General features: G+C 36.3%; 2 protein-coding genes across 4 annotated transcripts in view; one reads left to right on the forward strand and one right to left on the reverse strand.

Annotated features, from left to right (window-relative positions):
* Positions 1 to 1818: 1818 nt before the first annotated feature.
* LOC135681637 (myosin-2 essential light chain) lies at positions 1819 to 2762 on the forward strand. The gene has a single exon (XM_065196208.2). It carries the CDS (start codon positions 1919 to 1921, stop codon positions 2384 to 2386), a length of 468 nt encoding a protein of 155 aa, XP_065052280.2. The 5' UTR covers positions 1819 to 1918; the 3' UTR covers positions 2387 to 2762.
* A 2430-nt stretch (positions 2763 to 5192) lies between these two features.
* Positions 5193 to 17153, reverse strand: part of LOC135681251 (uncharacterized) — a 36436-nt gene continuing 24475 nt past the window's right edge. For all 3 annotated transcript variants that reach the window (XM_065195618.2, XM_065195619.2, XM_065195620.2), the window contains 13 exons: positions 16882 to 16974; positions 16048 to 16098; positions 15257 to 15367; positions 14284 to 14322; positions 13368 to 13484; positions 12618 to 12713; positions 12034 to 12120; positions 11546 to 11603; positions 10936 to 11028; positions 10560 to 10585; positions 10216 to 10302; positions 9503 to 9730; positions 5193 to 8836 (listed from right to left, as the gene is read on the reverse strand). In XM_065195618.2, the coding sequence (XP_065051690.2) occupies positions 6518 to 8836; positions 9503 to 9730; positions 10216 to 10302; positions 10560 to 10585; positions 10936 to 11028; positions 11546 to 11603; positions 12034 to 12120; positions 12618 to 12713; positions 13368 to 13484; positions 14284 to 14322; positions 15257 to 15367; positions 16048 to 16098; positions 16882 to 16974 (3405 nt within the window). In that variant the 3' untranslated portion in view covers positions 5193 to 6517. The remainder of the gene's footprint in view (positions 8837 to 9502; positions 9731 to 10215; positions 10303 to 10559; positions 10586 to 10935; positions 11029 to 11545; positions 11604 to 12033; positions 12121 to 12617; positions 12714 to 13367; positions 13485 to 14283; positions 14323 to 15256; positions 15368 to 16047; positions 16099 to 16881; positions 16975 to 17153) is intronic.

A 17153-nucleotide genomic window follows, 5' to 3' on the forward strand; every position in this document is an offset into this window, starting at 1 on the left:
TCCGCCTGAAATTCCATGTCTTCGTCATTATTCTCATCTTGCTCAATTCCTAGTATTTTCCGAGTCATCAACGTATCTTCTGGTCAGTGGATACTCGACTTATTTCACTTTAGCAGACAATTTTTCAAGCCAATCAAACGTGAAAAATATTTTTGTTGGAACCTCTAATCCACCTTGACTTGAAGTTTTAATGAATTTTTGTTGTTTTCCCGTACTGAACTTGAAGCCATTTCAGTAAAAATATTTGCTGGCATTGAATATTCGTGTTAATCAAATACCTTTGAATATTTGAATTTCGTTGATTTTTGTAATAACCACACTTTTTAAAATCCAATCTCACTATTCGCATTTATTTGTGGTCGCATTAATTTGTTCCGCGCTATTTTGGTAGGTACGTTACTCATGGCGATATCCTATCTTTCTCAATGCGAAACAAAACAAAACAATAATTTTCATGAAAGGTGTGCGATATTTTAATGGAGTGGTTTGCCCCTGCTCTCTATTGTCCTCTATAGTTACATCAAACTTTAAACAATATCACATATACAAAGTATACAATTACCCAATTCACACTATGATATTCTTTTTTAGAAATCTTTCAATATTTAGAAATTTTGTTAGAAATTTTCAGGAAGCTGCTTAGAGGTTTATTAATCTATAAAGACTATTCTTACCTAAAATGTATTTTATTTGTTTTAATTTGATAAGCTAAATCAAATTGTAGAGTTTACATTTTTGGAAGAAATATGCTAGTTTGGTGGGTGAGGTCCTTGTCTCTGCAAGTTAATAAGATACTTTGTAGAAAAAAAATATCCAGTTATCGTTCTTCGGAAACTGAATGGTATCAGCATGAAGGGGCCCAGCCCAAGTTATCTTTTATATTCTTTCTTTAATCTATGTAATATTACTCAGTGGTGGCGCCAGGAGAGGGCTAGGGGGGGGGGGGGGCTACAGCCCCTCCGTCGGAAACATCTAGCCCCCCCCCCCATCAAAGGAAATTTTAGGTTATTGTCGGAGCAAATTTGACCAAATAACGTACGAAAACTGCTTATTTTAGTCATTTTAGCCCCCCTGTCGGAAGCCCCAACCCCTCTGTTGGAAGATTTCTGGCGCCACCTCTGATATTACTATGTTATTCGACTTAAGACCTGAAACCATGAAATGCCTATATATGGCGTCAATTGTGTTTCTTGGCGATATACATTGGAAGTTAGAATTTTATGATAATTATAGAGATTCCCAGGAATATTTCTGCGACACGTCTTGAACTGCGGCTTAGAGATTTTCTTTGGCATTATAGTCATACAGATAATTTGTGAGACTCATTCTAAAAATGAGTAAAAGAGAAATAGAAAAAAATCAGACAATGATGGGTACTATAGGGTCACGTTTTATGTATAACTGTATCAAGAATTTCTCTGTTAATAACAAAATAGTGCAACTTTTTACATAAGGTTTCAGTAGCATCAATTTGTTTGATAGTGACAAAGATTATTTAAAATTGTATGTTTGTGTTTTGAAGTCAGGTATTTTGGTTTTTCCTGAAAGCAAGTATTTACAGTTTTCAAAAGCATCTCCTTCTTCATATAATCAACAAAGAAAAAGTTCAGTTCTTTACCGATTCCATGATTAACAATAGTAAGTGATGCAACTCAGGATGTTTTATGAAAATTCCTAAAGATCAGGTATTTGTAAAAATCTTTGTGAGAAGGAAATAAGGATTCTTATATTAGGAGAATCAGGCCAAACTCTTTCTTCCTGGATTGAGGGTGGGGCTACGTTGATGCGGTAAGACTTTTGTTTCAAGCTGCGGAGGAGACTATGAAAGTTTGCACCCACCCTTGTTTTCGGTCTGGTAGGATACTTCAATAGTTCAAAATTTTCTAAGCAAACACGACAAATCGGTGGGTTTCTTATCATGTCTACCATGGGTGACATAACACAGAAAGAAAGAGGAGTGCTTGAGGAGTCATTTCTGTTGTATGACACTATTGGCGACAGTAAGATTGACATCAATCATCTAGGAGACGCTCTGAGAGGCCTTGGCCTAAATCCCACCGTTGGCGATGTGACAAAAATTAGAAAGGAGATAGATCCGTCAAATACAGCAAGAAGGGTTAGTTTCGACGAGTTTTTACCAATGTATCAATCTATTCTTCAAAAAGAAAAGAAAAAGAAGCTATCCAATGATGATTTTGTGGAATGCTTTCGTGTTTTTGATAAAGATGGTACTGGCCTGATTACAGCTGGGGAACTCCATCATGTCCTTACCACACTTGGGGAGCGTCTTGCGCCTGCAGATATTGATCTCCTAACTCAAGGACTCGAAAACAAACAAGGCCAGGTCAACATAGAGGATTTTGTTCGTGCAGTTGTGGACGGTTAACTCGACATTTAAGACTGCTTGGATGCTTCGACAAAACGTTGCTACATTTTTAATCATGGTGGTCATATTTATCTAGCTTTTCATCATTAATTAGGACAGCCGCCACCGACTTATAAATTACTGTCAGGATAATTATATGTAAGCAAAAAAAACAATGACTAACTAACACTTGCACATTAGATTAGTTTGCCAGGTAAACTAGGAAATTATTATGATACCTGGTTAATTATATTTGTATGTATTGGAGTGCACTTGGTTAATTTATGGGTGGCCAGTTCCAAATGAATTGGAAAAACTTATTTCAAATAGCCAATAAGTCTTTGTATAACATAAGCTAGGTTGGATTTATAGAAACATTCATGCCCATCATAAGATATCAATTTGTTTTTTTCTTTTCTTACTACAGATTTGCTTGACTTTGACTGTCAGTGTCCGGCATTTAGGAATACAACACAGTATTTTTCTAGATGAATAATTTTAAGTCAAACCAATATTTTGTTTCAGTATCCAATGATACTTCAAAAAGATATACTGAAAAAAGCAAACAGGAAAATGCAAAGAACCCAGGGACTTTTTAGATTCAGAATGGCCACTTGTTTGTTTCCATTGAATTATATTCTGTTATGAGTTGCTTTGGTATGGAAAAACAGTAAACAGCAAGTGAATACAATGTGAAAAATTTATGTGACTTGAAGATTTTCTCTTTATTTTGAAAACTTTATGTGACAATGTGAAAACTTTTTGTGACTTAAAGAGATGGAGACGGCACTTTCTTAGTATTTAACTAATTTACTGACTTTTTGAAAATACGAAAGATAAAATTCAGGAACAAAGCAATACCATGGCAAGAATCCAATGCAATGAGATAAATTTTCAAAATAAATTATATAAAACAAATACTAATATTTTGCCCTGGCATACATGGCTTCATTAGAGTGGATGGAACAAACAAACAAAGTCACAGAATCTGGCAGATAGCCCATTCTGCAGTTCTTCCTTCTTGTACATTTTTTGGAAATAGTCTGACATCTGACAAGATTTTGTCCCTTCTCTTGCTTGTTGCATAATTGAGATTCTACTCAATACTGGAAATCTGTTGTCCTTGACATTTTCCTCAAAGTTTGACATTTTGCCCAATATTGAGGGAAAATCTAAATGAAACAACTTCTTTGCTCATTGACCCTATTTGCCATGACAATGAACAGAACTAGCTTGATCCTACTCTTTTCAGTCCCACACTTATTATGGTACCCTGGTATACCTTAAAGTTAGGAACCGAGTTATGTTAAAATAGAGCTTTTGAATCAATCACAGAGCAATGATAGTGAGTTTTATGGTTGGGTTGCCCTTTCATTTTGTTTTTCCAAGCTCAAAGTTTCGGATATTTGGCAAAATTTTTCTAAGCCATATCAAATTGGGATAGGGATAATCATCATAACTCTGCAACCAATGTACAAGCTTAGAATGTTAGAGAAAAATGATAAAAACCCAAGTGTAAAATAAAGGGAAAAAACATTTATGGTATAGGGGGAGGGGTAGAGGATGTGACACCTGCAATTCTTAACAAGTTGGAGATCCTTAGTATGTAGGTAAAATCAGCTATTGGTAGGTGAAATAGCATAGTATCCGTATTCAAGAATTTACTGAAGTGGCCTAGGGATGAGTTGCTCAAAGAAACTTCCTTTGACAGAAAGATTGGCCAGGGCTGAGGAATCTTGAGGAATTTCTTATTATCTGATGTCATGTCAAGTAAAGTGATGCTGCAGTATAGGTTGCTTACGTAAAACGAATATTTCAGAAGGGTGTACATTAAGCTCATTAATGGTCAATCTGATTGTTATTTCAATGCCCTGAAGCCACAAGAAAAAATGAGTCACCCAATAATACTACCCTCATTTCATGCGGGGGAAAGGCCGACATCGGCACAACGGTCAGAAAAGAAAATTTCGAGTAAACATTAACACACACGTTTATTAAAATCGTAAATAATTTGATTTGTTTTAAAATAATTTGTTTGCTTGGGTTTATTTCGTCGGCATTGTCATAAAAGTTTCGGTTTGAATATCAACGCGAAAGCAATTTCTTGACTGTCGGAACAACGAAAAAGATCAGCTTATTTTTTGGAAGGGTGGTTGGTTATTGACCATAATTCTGCGTAAAAGAGGAATTTAAGATTTTTAAAAAAACTGCGAGGCTTTATCGAAATATATATACTGAATTAAATATTCCTACTTGTCTTCCATATAAAGAAAAATGTGAGACAATCATACTGAGTCTGTAAAAGAAACGACGTAAAAGAAACACCAGTAATTGTTCTGAAAAATAAGAAACTCCTCTAGAAGGGTTCTGATCTGAACTATAAATTATTATTCTAACCCAGTACCTTGAAGTATCAGATGTAATTTTTTTTAAATTAACCAAACCCAGATATATCGAGCAGGATAAAATTTAGACACTTTAGAATGTTAGACTGGGCCCCAAAATGATTTAACGAGTGCCCCCGCCGCTCAATACTCCCCTATGGCGAGTAGCAAATTTACCGCGAATCAATTTGAAACGGAGACTATTTTGGAAGGGGGAGGCTTGAATGAGGGTTAGGGGCATGTAAAAATTATCTGAAAGTCACCATAACAATTGTTCCATTTAAAAGCATTTTCTTCCAGGTTTACTTTGAGCATCAAAAACATTTTTCAAGTAAATATTGATAATGTAAACGTGGAGAAAATGCTTCGTTGGTGTAAGTTAATAGGACGTGACTAGAAAATATAACCTATAAAGATCGTCTCAAACAGAAATAAAACAGAAATTCAGGTTGTTTAGACTTGATGCGACTTTGACTTAAAAAACGCATATCTACGGAATTACAGTATGTGTACTAGAAAATAGCTAGAAATAAATTATTTTAATACTACATAACGTGTTCAACACTGGACATATAGTTATTACTTACAAGAATTACTTACAAAATTTCTCTGCTTACAAACGCGTTATCAACAATGGATACAAATTTCACATATAAAAATTACCAATTGTAAAATGAGTGATTCTGCGTGTAGAAACATACGAATTCCGGCTTTTATTAGTATGAACTCTGAAGAGGAAAATCGGCGAAGACAATCTTAACAAATCACATAATGAATTGTTTGGAAAAAAGATTCAGGGACTGGATATATTTGTTGCGGGTTTTCAAAGGAGATAAGGATGCTCCTAGCAAGGTAAGGTGCAAGAGTGGGTTGAAAAACCGTCTTCGAAATCCTAGAAATCACCTCCATCACAAGATTACATAGAAAGCTAGTACTAGTGAATCTCGATCTTAAAAATGGATGCAAAAATACTAAAGTTAATAATAACAACAAGACACATTCTTTGACAGCTTTTAATTATCATAACTAATTATTGTTTCTGTCTTGCCATCCCTAACCTTCTTCAAATTCAACATAAGAACAATTATAGATTGGATTATTCTACAAATTTGTTAGCTCTGCAAAGATACCATCTATATAAACTTGCATACACTCGAAAAAACAAGAAGAGCTACTATAAATTGATATCAAGATCTGTGGACTTCATGAAACGATGGTGCTCGCATAGAGCTTTATAGAAAACACATGAAATCGTGGGAGAAAGCTAGAAATCAAATTTTCATTTGAAAACTTTGAGCCAAAATAACAACAGATTTTCCTTTTGCATCTATAAATACCTGAGCAGTTTCTCATGGGTCGAAATTCATAATTAACAAATTATATAAGTAATTTCTTTAAAGTGAATATGAAAGGCTGAAGCTGGGTTTTTCTGGTAAATCTGGGAAATGCAATGCGCAGAAAATAAAATCATTTCAGCGCAGACATAAATGCACGTGGTTGAAAAACGTTATGCAAGAAAGCATTGATAAATAAAATTAGAGCTTCAAATAGCAGGTTTACTTTTTCTTGAATCTTATCAGTGGGGTCGAATAAAGAATTTGCCATTTTGACGAAAAGAGTAACGCTCAAGAGACGACCTACCCGATTTTACAGCCAATATAAAAGGGATAAACTACAGTCGAGAATTGAACAGTAAAGAAATTCTAATTATTCGGAACACTGAAAGAAAACATGCAGAATCTGTTGGCCTACCGATTATTCTAAAACATTATTTTGAAACATTAAAAAGCGATATTAGCTGTTTGACTGTTCCCCTCTGAACGCTTTCATATGACACCGATCTATTTAATTTATTTTTACTTTTTCCTTCTTCCTCGACATCAAGGTTCCTCAAACTCAATTTTCTTTGCAATTGTACCTTCATCTTTTCCTTCTCTTTTTTCTTCTTACTTCGTCTTAACTTGCTTTCCTTCATTTCTTCCACTTCCTTCTCCCCTGGGACTATAACTTGCTGGTGGTACTGTTTAACAAGGTCCTTTACGACGACGATATTCTCATTCGAATCCTCAGTTTCAGTCGTAATCTGATTTGTCGTTGGAACAGACGAATTACGCGTATCTCGAACTGATGGTTCGGGTTCCAAGTTATTGCTGATGCCACTCACCAGTGGCTTTTCATTGACAGTTTGGCTCCTAACCTTACTCCAGTCTGCCTTTGAGCTGCCAACAGTGTTATGGCTGTTCGTTTTCGAATTTTGTCCTCTCTCTGCTTTACATCTCGGCAACGTGTTGGATTCTTTGGTTCTCCAGCTGCTCAAAACACTAGATATCCCAGCAAACGGCCGCACATCAATACCTTCCTTGCTACTTCCCGAATTTGCAAATTGAACGTTTGATTTGCTGCCCGATTTCGACCCATCTTTCTTCGTACTTGGTTTACTGTGATCTTTGTTTTTTTCACGATGCACATTCGACGACTTTTGCTCGCTTGTGCCGCTGTGCTGCGTATCAAACCAGACATGTGGATCATTCAATACTGAATCAGCAGGCGACTCTTTTTCGCTTGCTACTGACACCATTCGAGTAAATTTTCGTCTGTTATAAATGTATTTTTCAGAAACTGGTAAATTCGCCGAGTCGAGAGATTCAAGCATTTCGTCCATTGTTTTCACTTTTTGTTCATTTTTCTCTTTACTCACCAACGCCGTATACTCTCGTATTCTTTCGTAAACACTTTTCGATTCTTTGATTTCAACGTTATTTTTACGGTATCGGCGTATCGATGCTGCGAAGGATCTTACGTAATTCAGCGACGACGGGGCGGCTGGTCGCTTAGGTATAGTGACGTCAGATTCATCCTCGGCTATGTCGTCTGTGCTTGCAATCGCGCTCTCATTGCAATTTCCCTTACTTGCAGGTAAAACCAACACTGACTGATTAGTACTAACTCCTTCACACAACTTATCGTCGTTAGTTCCACCATCAGACCCCGCAGCTAGTTCCATTGGACTAAGCCTTGATGCAGCAAATTCGATGGCTTCATTAGAGTATTGACTGTCTAGCGACATTTCAGAGACATCACTGCTCCTCCTCTGCTGCACCCTCGAGATCTCTTCAATATTTTCCATCGAGCTTTCATTTCTTAGTTTTGTGGCATATGCGTTTATTCGCTGCTTCACGCTTATCGCCGAATCTCTTTCTAAAGCAGATAGATTTCTTTCAATGGTTTGTTCTGTTATACTTAGTTCCTCTTCCATTGTATCGAGACTGACTTCGTTGATAACTGATGTGCTAAAAGCTCTCTTTTTAGCATCATCTAAGCTACTGTGTACACTAGGATTGATTGTTTCCGATATAATCGAGCCTAGACTTCTGCGCTTAGAGCGCGGGTGGGAATTGTACTTCCATACATCATCCTGCGCTAGAAACGCATCGATGTCTGCGGTTAAGCTCGATGTACTTGTAGATGGGGCCCGCATCGTATCTAAAGCATGCTCGCTGCCATACGAACTGAACGCTTGGCTGACTTTTCGCAAAGTATTTTTTATACACGAAGTTGTGTTTTCGTCATCTGATATGATAGAAAGCCGTTTCTCGAGCATCTCGAATTTGTCTGCTTCGTTCTCATTGGCAGGCGGGGTTCGTTTGTCACTATCATCTTTTGGCGCACTTACAGAATGCGTGCTTTCAGATAGATTCACACTGCCTACACGATGTTTACGATTAAAGCTGCGGGTTCTGGTAAGACCGTACTTTCTCAACTCGTTACAAGTCCTTTCCAAAGTGTCAAAATCAGTTTCATAAAAATTTACGATTTGATTTGCGTCCTCTAACGTTACTCCCGGAGGTAAAGAAACCGGACGAGATCGTTTCAGATCGCCGGGTCTTATCGGGTCGTCAGCACTGTCGATATAAACCGATTTGCTAGCGTGTTTTCGTCGAAGTTCTCGGACAGATCTTGGCGTATCTTGCGCCTCCTCGGCGTTTTGTTTGTTGTCTGCCTCGGAATCAGGTGTTTCGATTGATACGAGGTCATGTAGTATGCTTAGCCGTCGAATTTGTTCAGATGCCTCTTGTGACTTCTCGTTCTAAACAGAAAATTCAATGTTAATTTGAAACATGAATAAATCTTTATTCTCTATCAGCAGTTTAAAGAAACGCACTTGCGATATTTTCTTAACATCCTCGATTAAACTCATTTCAGTCTTCGACTATACAATAAACAAAAAAACTATAAAGAAATGTGAAAACAAAATTCAACGCAAACAATCTTCTGTTTTACTTTGCTGCAACATCACGCTACATTGTGATTCAAACAGGATTCTCAACGTATGTATCTATATTGCATTGAACAGCAAATTACAGTTTTGTAAATCAGCAGATAACAAGGAGAAAACACGTGTCCGCAGGCTATTTCAACTGAGATGGAAACATGTGTATTTCCAATGACTATGACAAGCGCCCTCTGTCTCTCCTACCCGAAATGTTTCTAAAAATCATCGTTTCAAGACCTCGCTTGCTAATTTAAGCAACAATTTTGTAAACTCTAGACAATGATAGCTAGACAATGAAATTAAGAACGATTTCACACGACAAACATATGTAGGAAAACTGCTGAGTTCAAATTGATCTTCTTGTGAGGTGCTCAACATATTACGTAAAGCATCAACTTTGCATGTTTCTAAATAAAGGATGACATGCATTTTAATGCAAAATAAATTTTAACATTGATTGAATAAACAAATGTACGGTACCTCTGCAGGTATGTTGGAATTGCTTGTTACTTCTTCTTGTGAGCTACTAATAGCATCGCGTAGAGACTCTAAGCTTCTTGACTTGACCATGGCAGAAGGTGGCAATACCTCTCTTGCTGGCGGCATGCTCTTTTTGCCAGGCAGCTCATTTTCAAATGATGTATTTCCATCAGCTTTTCGCGGTTTGCTTCGTTTCAACTTCCATGCCTTCACTTTCTCAGCTGTTTCCTACAAGTGAGAAAATCACTATCTTTCAAAGAGTTGATCGAATGACATTCATATTAACTTTACTGTGCCTGATTTATACTACTCCAAAGGTTTATTGCATAAATTGTTTACTAATAAGCTGCTCAGCCTAGGGAAATTTTTTCTGTATTCCAATACGACAAGGCCTGTTTTTGTGTGAGGCCTAATTAAACAAAATTACTATATAGTTTGATCAAGGGGCTATTATTAGACCGACTGTCCTTCAGAACCAAAAAGCAATATACCGAAAAGCTTTGACAAAAAAGAGGAGTAAAACTACCCTTTTGCTGGAAAATTTGAAGAAATACCCTTATAGAAATCTTTTATGGATGATAGTGGCATTTATTCTAAAAATCGATAGAATAAAAGCGAAGATACAGTTTTTAGTCAACAAAATGCTGAATGAACTTTTTTGGTACAGAGCACATTTTAATCTTTCCATAAAACAACAAAAACTGTAATCTTACCTTGGTTTGCTTATCAAGAAACTCCTTTGCCTTTGTATTTAAAGTTTTCTTAGGGATATTTGCGGAGTCTTCTTTTAAGACACTTTCCTGAATGTGGAATTGGAACAATAAAAGACTGCCAGCTCCTCAAAAATGTGAACCAACAATGCCATATTGTAGGCAATAAAATAATCAGAAAAATTCAGAAATAGAAAGCGACAAGCTTCAGACAGAATAGATTAGCAAACAACAAGGTCGCCTTTAGTAGAAGGAATTGCGAAGACAGTTTGAAGACTGTAATTTAAGACCAAGTCTTTATTAGTCTTATTAATCAGGTAGAGGAAAGAAAAATTTAAAGCACATACCCTCTTAACTCCGACAAGCAATGAACCTACGACAAAATAAAGATCATTCAATACTTTATTACACGGTAGCGAAAATCCATAGCGTTAAAATATGGCTTTGTTTTCCAAGCTAACAAAGGATTAAAATCAGCCAATGACATGAGTTGTGTCCTTTAATTGCAGCAGTTTTTCAGCGAATTGTGAAGCTACTGGGTAACAAGGTTTTGAGAATGCAGTTACTTGAGTATTTATTTTTAAACGCATGGCTATGCACCAACAGAAGAAGATATTTTGTTATTATCACGACAAAATGCATTTATCAGCAATTACACGATCAACGTTACAGCATGCACGTTATATATCACACGGTAATCTGCTCAAAAGACAGCGAACGTACTTCTGTCCTTATGGTGATTCTCTTTGCCTGAGTTAGAAAGAGGTCGTTGACGTCGCCAGTGTATTCTTGTATCATCAAGAGCTTGCAAATTAACTGAAATCATAAATAAATAAAGAATATCATAAAGAATCTCAGTGTCATGCAACAAATTAAAGTATTTATCTATAAGCTGTCTTAATGTTCAGATGTTGCTATTTACTGTGTGACTTCTATAGTGTTAAAGGACTTCCGCGTCTCGTTCTCTTTAATCATAATTTGAAAGCTCTAAAATCTATCCTTTTAGAATCAAGAGCGCTTCTTGAGAGGAATTTAAGGTCATAATGAAGAATATATACTTTTCTACTGCCTACATTTCAGCCAGAGCACTAAAAAGGCAGCAATTTTGCCAAAAGTGACGCTGTACTAAAAATATACATTTTTTACGGAATAATGAAAAATCGAATTATCAAATGTCCACTTAAGGTGAAGGAACGAAACGGTTAACTATCGAAAAGTCACATAATTTTTAAAGAAAGAGTTAACATAAAAGGAATTGATCATTCTTGAGCGAGGAAATAAAAAGATTCGTTTGAAGGGGGTTGCTAGATCACAAAGTAAGACAAAACCTTACTTGAGCTGTATTTACTTTCTCTGACATTTTCACTTCTTCCTAAAATGGCTTCTCTTGCCTGAATAAAAAGAAATGTACGTCATTGGTAATTATACTCATGGATAAGATGGTATGAAAAAAAGGTTCAGAACAAATTGAGCCGCCTGCCGAAAGCCCTTGTAGCCTAAATGCTACTTTAAAGAATTGACTATCTTTTAACATAGCAGTCTTAAAGAATTAGCGCACAACGAATCTCCCTGTTCTAAAAAATGTTGGTTAATAAAATTGCAGTACATTTGGACACACTAGAAGGCAGAGAGACTCTGTAAATATCATAATCAACAAGGGTTGGAGGGGAGGAGGGGGGTGAATCACCATGAAAATATGAAAACAACTTAAACTTTTTCTATCTGTTTTAGAGATCTGAGAAACTTTGACTTCCCGAGAAATATAAACATTAAAGCAATCGAATAATCATTTAGTAAAAAGCACAACAATGGAGAACTTACTGTGTTGGGAATCATGGCAGAGTGTGTTTCCAATATCAGTCTTTTTAACTGCATCATCCAATCCCTTTTGATATCAACATTTTTTGCCTTTGGAATAAGTAAAACAAATTCTAAGAATCGCAAAAGTAAATTGCATTAATATTGTAATTTATTATTATATTAATGTAATTTTCTTTAATTTACTCTCCCAGTATTCTATAACCATAAAATGGCGCAATATTCCTGCATCATCCTGCAATGGGCTTTTACGTGCAGCGGTGCTAAATATTCGTATTAAGTACTATCTTCATCTCAGTGTAAAATATTTCCATATTGCTTTCTCAATATCTTATAAAACAGTTTTGAAAAAATAATGGGTAACTATATCAAGAACAATGTCATTGCGCAGACTTTATTGTAAGAGACGTCATGAATATATGGCCTCCCGAGATACTGTCATAATATCGTTAAATATTGCTCGGGTTGCAACATGGTAATCTCAAATGCTTATTTAACCACGGTGCACCTAAAAATAAAAAAAAAGTCGTTTTGTCTTCTACAATATAGGTACATATCAACATATGATTAAAAATTTAGTAACTAACTTGAATTGTGTAGGAAATCTTCTGGTTATCGAAACGAATAAGCTGAAAGCATAGCGGTTCTTTTGGGATTGATTCAACCAGCATCATGTTGGAACACTGCAAAGCATAATCAATAGCAAGCATATCAAGCTGCACTATCGTCATTATAATCATAATTTTGCTACAGCTCTTTAAAGAGTTCAGAAGTGATGACGTCACACTTTGGTACTCAATTGATGTATTCTAGTCATCGATCGATATCTGTGCAATTCAAATAAGAACATTTTTGTATAAATGGACAGAAGTCTGGGTAATTTTAGCTACTTGGCCTAACAAACAGGGGACAGCCGTCAACAACTCGAAGAAAAAGCACCATGGTTTCTTCACTTAAGTTTTCGAGCGCAAAGATAATGACTGGTTAAGCCCGACCAACCAAGATTGACCATTACCTCGTGCTTCGTACCCTCAGAAGCTTTTGAGGAAAAAATATATGCATATTGGGTACATTCTAGTACCATCGACTCTTCTGCTTCATCAGTACTATACAAATTCTAAAAATTCTGCACCTTGTGTATTTCAAATTTTTCGGCTTTAAATTTGCTGTGTAGCGCTCGATGCCGTTTAGAAATTGCTGTACGTGCTTTGGCGAGTAGAATATAACAGTTCTAAGTTGCAACTCCGAGTTTCCTTCAATAAGATTGTAAATGGCATCTTTAAGTATAAGTATTATCAACTGGCAATTTTTATTTCGCAACTTAAACGTTAACATACCGACAATCCATCTCGAAACTGAAACATGCCTTCGTCCATTTTCTTGCATATCAGAAGAAGCTTCTCAAAGAGATAGAGCTGCTTTTCGCCTCTTGATCCATGAACCCGGAAGCAGTTCTAAAAAACATTGCGCGTTGTTGTTGAATGACTATCGACATTGAACTAAATGGGATTCATGTCATCAAATCTTAATAGTAGTTCCATTACATGAAAATACAATAATGTTATTAACACAGTTACAATGACCGCATTAACGATTGGGTAGAAGGAAGAACAAAATACAATATCGTTATGATGCACATTTTCTGGTTTTCAAGCTTTAAATAAAATCAAGTATTGATTGAAAGATGGAAAGCGGAATAATTCGACGCGATAAAAGTCACTTTGGGATGAGATATCAATTTATCTATAGGAGAAAATAGGGACGAAATTTCTGTATACCATATCTCTTCTAATATCTACCTGCGACCGTTATCTATTTTGAGCATAAAGTGCACATTGGCGGGAAGCAAATATTTGAGAGGAAGGTGGAGTGTATCAATTTGTGAGATTTAGTTTATTAGAAGGAAAGGTTGATCAGATATTTTCTCAAGAAACACCAGAAAGAAAGGTTACACAATTTTTTGGGAATAAAATCAAGTTGAATCTAAAGTGGAACCTAACATCAGTGTCTTTTGTACTTGGCGATTTTATTTTGATGGGGTAATTAAAAGTCATTGCTGCGAAAGAAGACACTCTAGTTTAAAGGTATGGGGCTTTTTTAGTGGTATAGGGCTTTTTTGAGACGGGTGCTATTTATTGCTGCTGTTGTAACAGGAGGGGCGAATATTAAAGGCAGGCGTTTATTTGAGACTAGACATTCATTGGAGGAAATACAGAAACAAGCAACTGAATCGTTTTGTAATAACTAACTGACCTCAAGGACAAGTCTTCCAGTGGTAAATACGTCAAGACCCTGTTGAAACAAAATAGACAGTTAGTAAAAATGCATTGTGGCTCTGTTCACATGATACCGGATTCATTTCGTATCGGATCGATTTTCATATCGGATAGGCCTTCTGTTCACACGATGACGCTTGAATCCGATACGCTCCGTATCGTTTTTGCAGAGTCAAACTATTCCGCTGTGGATGTGGAATGGAATCATATCGGATCGCTTTTGAGCTTGAGTGAACGCATGAATCCGATACGGTTTCGCTCCGGAACCTCTGTTTCGAAAAGGCAGCTTCGTTTTCGGGGTTTTTAAAAACAGTTTGGCACTCTTTTCAAGACAAAAAATCACATTGGATTGAAGTTAAACAATAAATGTGCTCCTTGCGACGATGATGAGCTTCACAAGATTAACGCAAAGGAAAATTAAATTGTTTGAAAATTGATTTTGAAATACTTCTTCTTCAAAACAAAACAGCTTATCAGTTCCGTCACGTTAAAGAACGCATTCAATCAAAAAAGAGCAAAACGAACAATATTCCACGTTGCTATGAAACTGCTTCAAGACAATAGATTTTTCGGAGCAGTGTTGAGGCGTAGCGTCATCGTGTGAACAGGGCCTGTATCTCTCTGTAGAAATTTCGAGATCGAGACAAGGTCAAGAAGGTACTCAGACAGTCTTTTCTTGAATTAAGAAATTCCTCTGTTCTGTATACAGTTCAGAATCAATATTCAATTTTTGACAGTTCCTGACAGGAATTCATCTCAACAGTATACTTAAAAATAACAAATCTCAGATTAGTATATAGTGACAATATGGGATAAGCGATACAGAGAAAGCAGGGGGAGGGTCACTAAACATCTTAGTATTTCATATATACTACTAAACATGACAGAATATAGAACCTCTCGACAGCGTGTAGCATTTTGGACTTTAAAAATAAACCGACAGTAGATACCTCAAGGTCTTCAATGCTGCCAAGTATTTCCTGCACCCTGAGTGCATTTTCATGCAGGCGCTTCACTTCATTTATATACTCGGCTACGTCTGTCATTGTTGCTGCCGCAGTCTGCAAATGGCATGGACAGGTTACAATCGTTCAAACGTGTTCAGCCTACTCTGGTAATCATGACGCGTGCATTAGTGGCGTAACGGACTTAAGTTACCTTTATTAGTTAAAAGACTAAAAGGGTCCTTAACCTATAGAGGCCCCAAGCAAAAAGGTTTTCTATGTTATTTGGTTCAAAGATAGCATTTTGGGTGTGATAATAGAATTCAAGAGGCCCAAGCCTGTATGATATAAGCATAAACGAGAGAAAGTCTGCTGATTGCCATTTTATGTTTTTGTTTATGGCTTTACTAATGCTTATAGCTGGGGGTCTCGAACTGAAAAGTTCCTAACTGGGCCCCGGTTGCCTCTGTTACGCCAGCGTGTATATTGCTTGTGAACTTTTTTTCTTGACTGCTCAAGACTTCGTGAATAGTATACTGAACAATATCTACGAAAATGCTAACTTTACTTGGACACCAAACCTATTTGGTCTTATACTGTAGTTTAGATTTTCTATATAACTTCAAGCCAGGTATTAGGGGTGATATTTCAGGCAGTGTATTACATGTGATAAAAATTACCAAACCGCATCTCTTACAAGAAATGGCTCCAGCCCCTTCGCCAACGAAAATTCAATGGAATGTTCTAAATAAAAAATTAACGTTTTGTTTGGCAAGCTATAAAAGATAAATACTCACAAGTACAATTTCATAGCCATCTTCTTCCTGCCTAAAATGCTTTGCCATATCCTGTGTAAACAAAGAGAACTCGCCGTGAGCTTAAAAACCTAGTAACCATCTTAAAAGTGAGTCATTAAGAAAACTGGGTGCCAACAAAAATTAGTCTGTTGGGCTTCTACAGTATATCTTGTTTATATTCGATGCTTGATTATTAATTATTTTTGTAATAAATCATATCGGATAATGTCTTCTGAGTTTCTTTGAAAGTAAGTTTACATGAAAAAAAAGAACAAAAACGATTAACAGTAACGATTATGACAAAATGAAAACATATAGCCATTCTTATTTCAGTACTGCGTTCACGACCCTGGGTAGGGACGGATCTAAGCATCAAAAATTAGGGGAGGGGGGGTTAGACAATAATTGGGTGCCAAACGCTTAGGGTGATTGGAAAATGATGAAAACGTCCATTTTGAAAATTCAGCTTTTAACTTCAAGGTAAAGAAGATAAGAAGATATTAAGATAAATAAAAAATCATTTGTTACTACGGACTACAAAAATGCTTTCTACAAAAGCAAAGCAAAATTTACCATATCGAACCAAATTTACAAAAATATTGGGAGGTCTCACACCCCTTGACATCCCCTGGTAATTCCACCTCTGACTCCGGGATAGGCAATATTGCTTGCTCCTAGGTAAATCGTGCTTGTAGAGCGGTAAAGAAGTTTATAAATAATCTTTCAAATATCATATCAGTGTAAGAATTTAAATTGAGTATAAAAAAACTCGCAAGCCTAAATATAAAAATAAGTAAAAAGAATCTAATGAGCAATATGAAACACATGACGAACCTTGAATAAGAGGTGGTACTTTAGAATACGCTGCACTGGCTTCATCAGGTAGCTGTCAATTGGCAAAGTGTGGCCAGATGCCTTTTGTCGTTCCTAAAAACGAGATATGTAGAGAAAATACAAAGGCTTGAAAGCTATAAATCGCTTGAACAAAGAGAAGCGAGACAGCGGTGTTACAGTCAAGCCATATGCTTGATACTTCATCAAAGAATTTGTTTATTATTATAAGTATTTTTTAAGAAGCGTTCTTCGCAACAAAATTTGAAAATATA

The sequence above is a fragment of the Rhopilema esculentum genome, chromosome 12 (assembly GCF_057945365.1).
Source record: "Rhopilema esculentum isolate cy_ngs chromosome 12, ASM5794536v1, whole genome shotgun sequence".
Lineage (NCBI taxonomy): Eukaryota > Metazoa > Cnidaria > Scyphozoa > Rhizostomeae > Rhizostomatidae > Rhopilema > Rhopilema esculentum.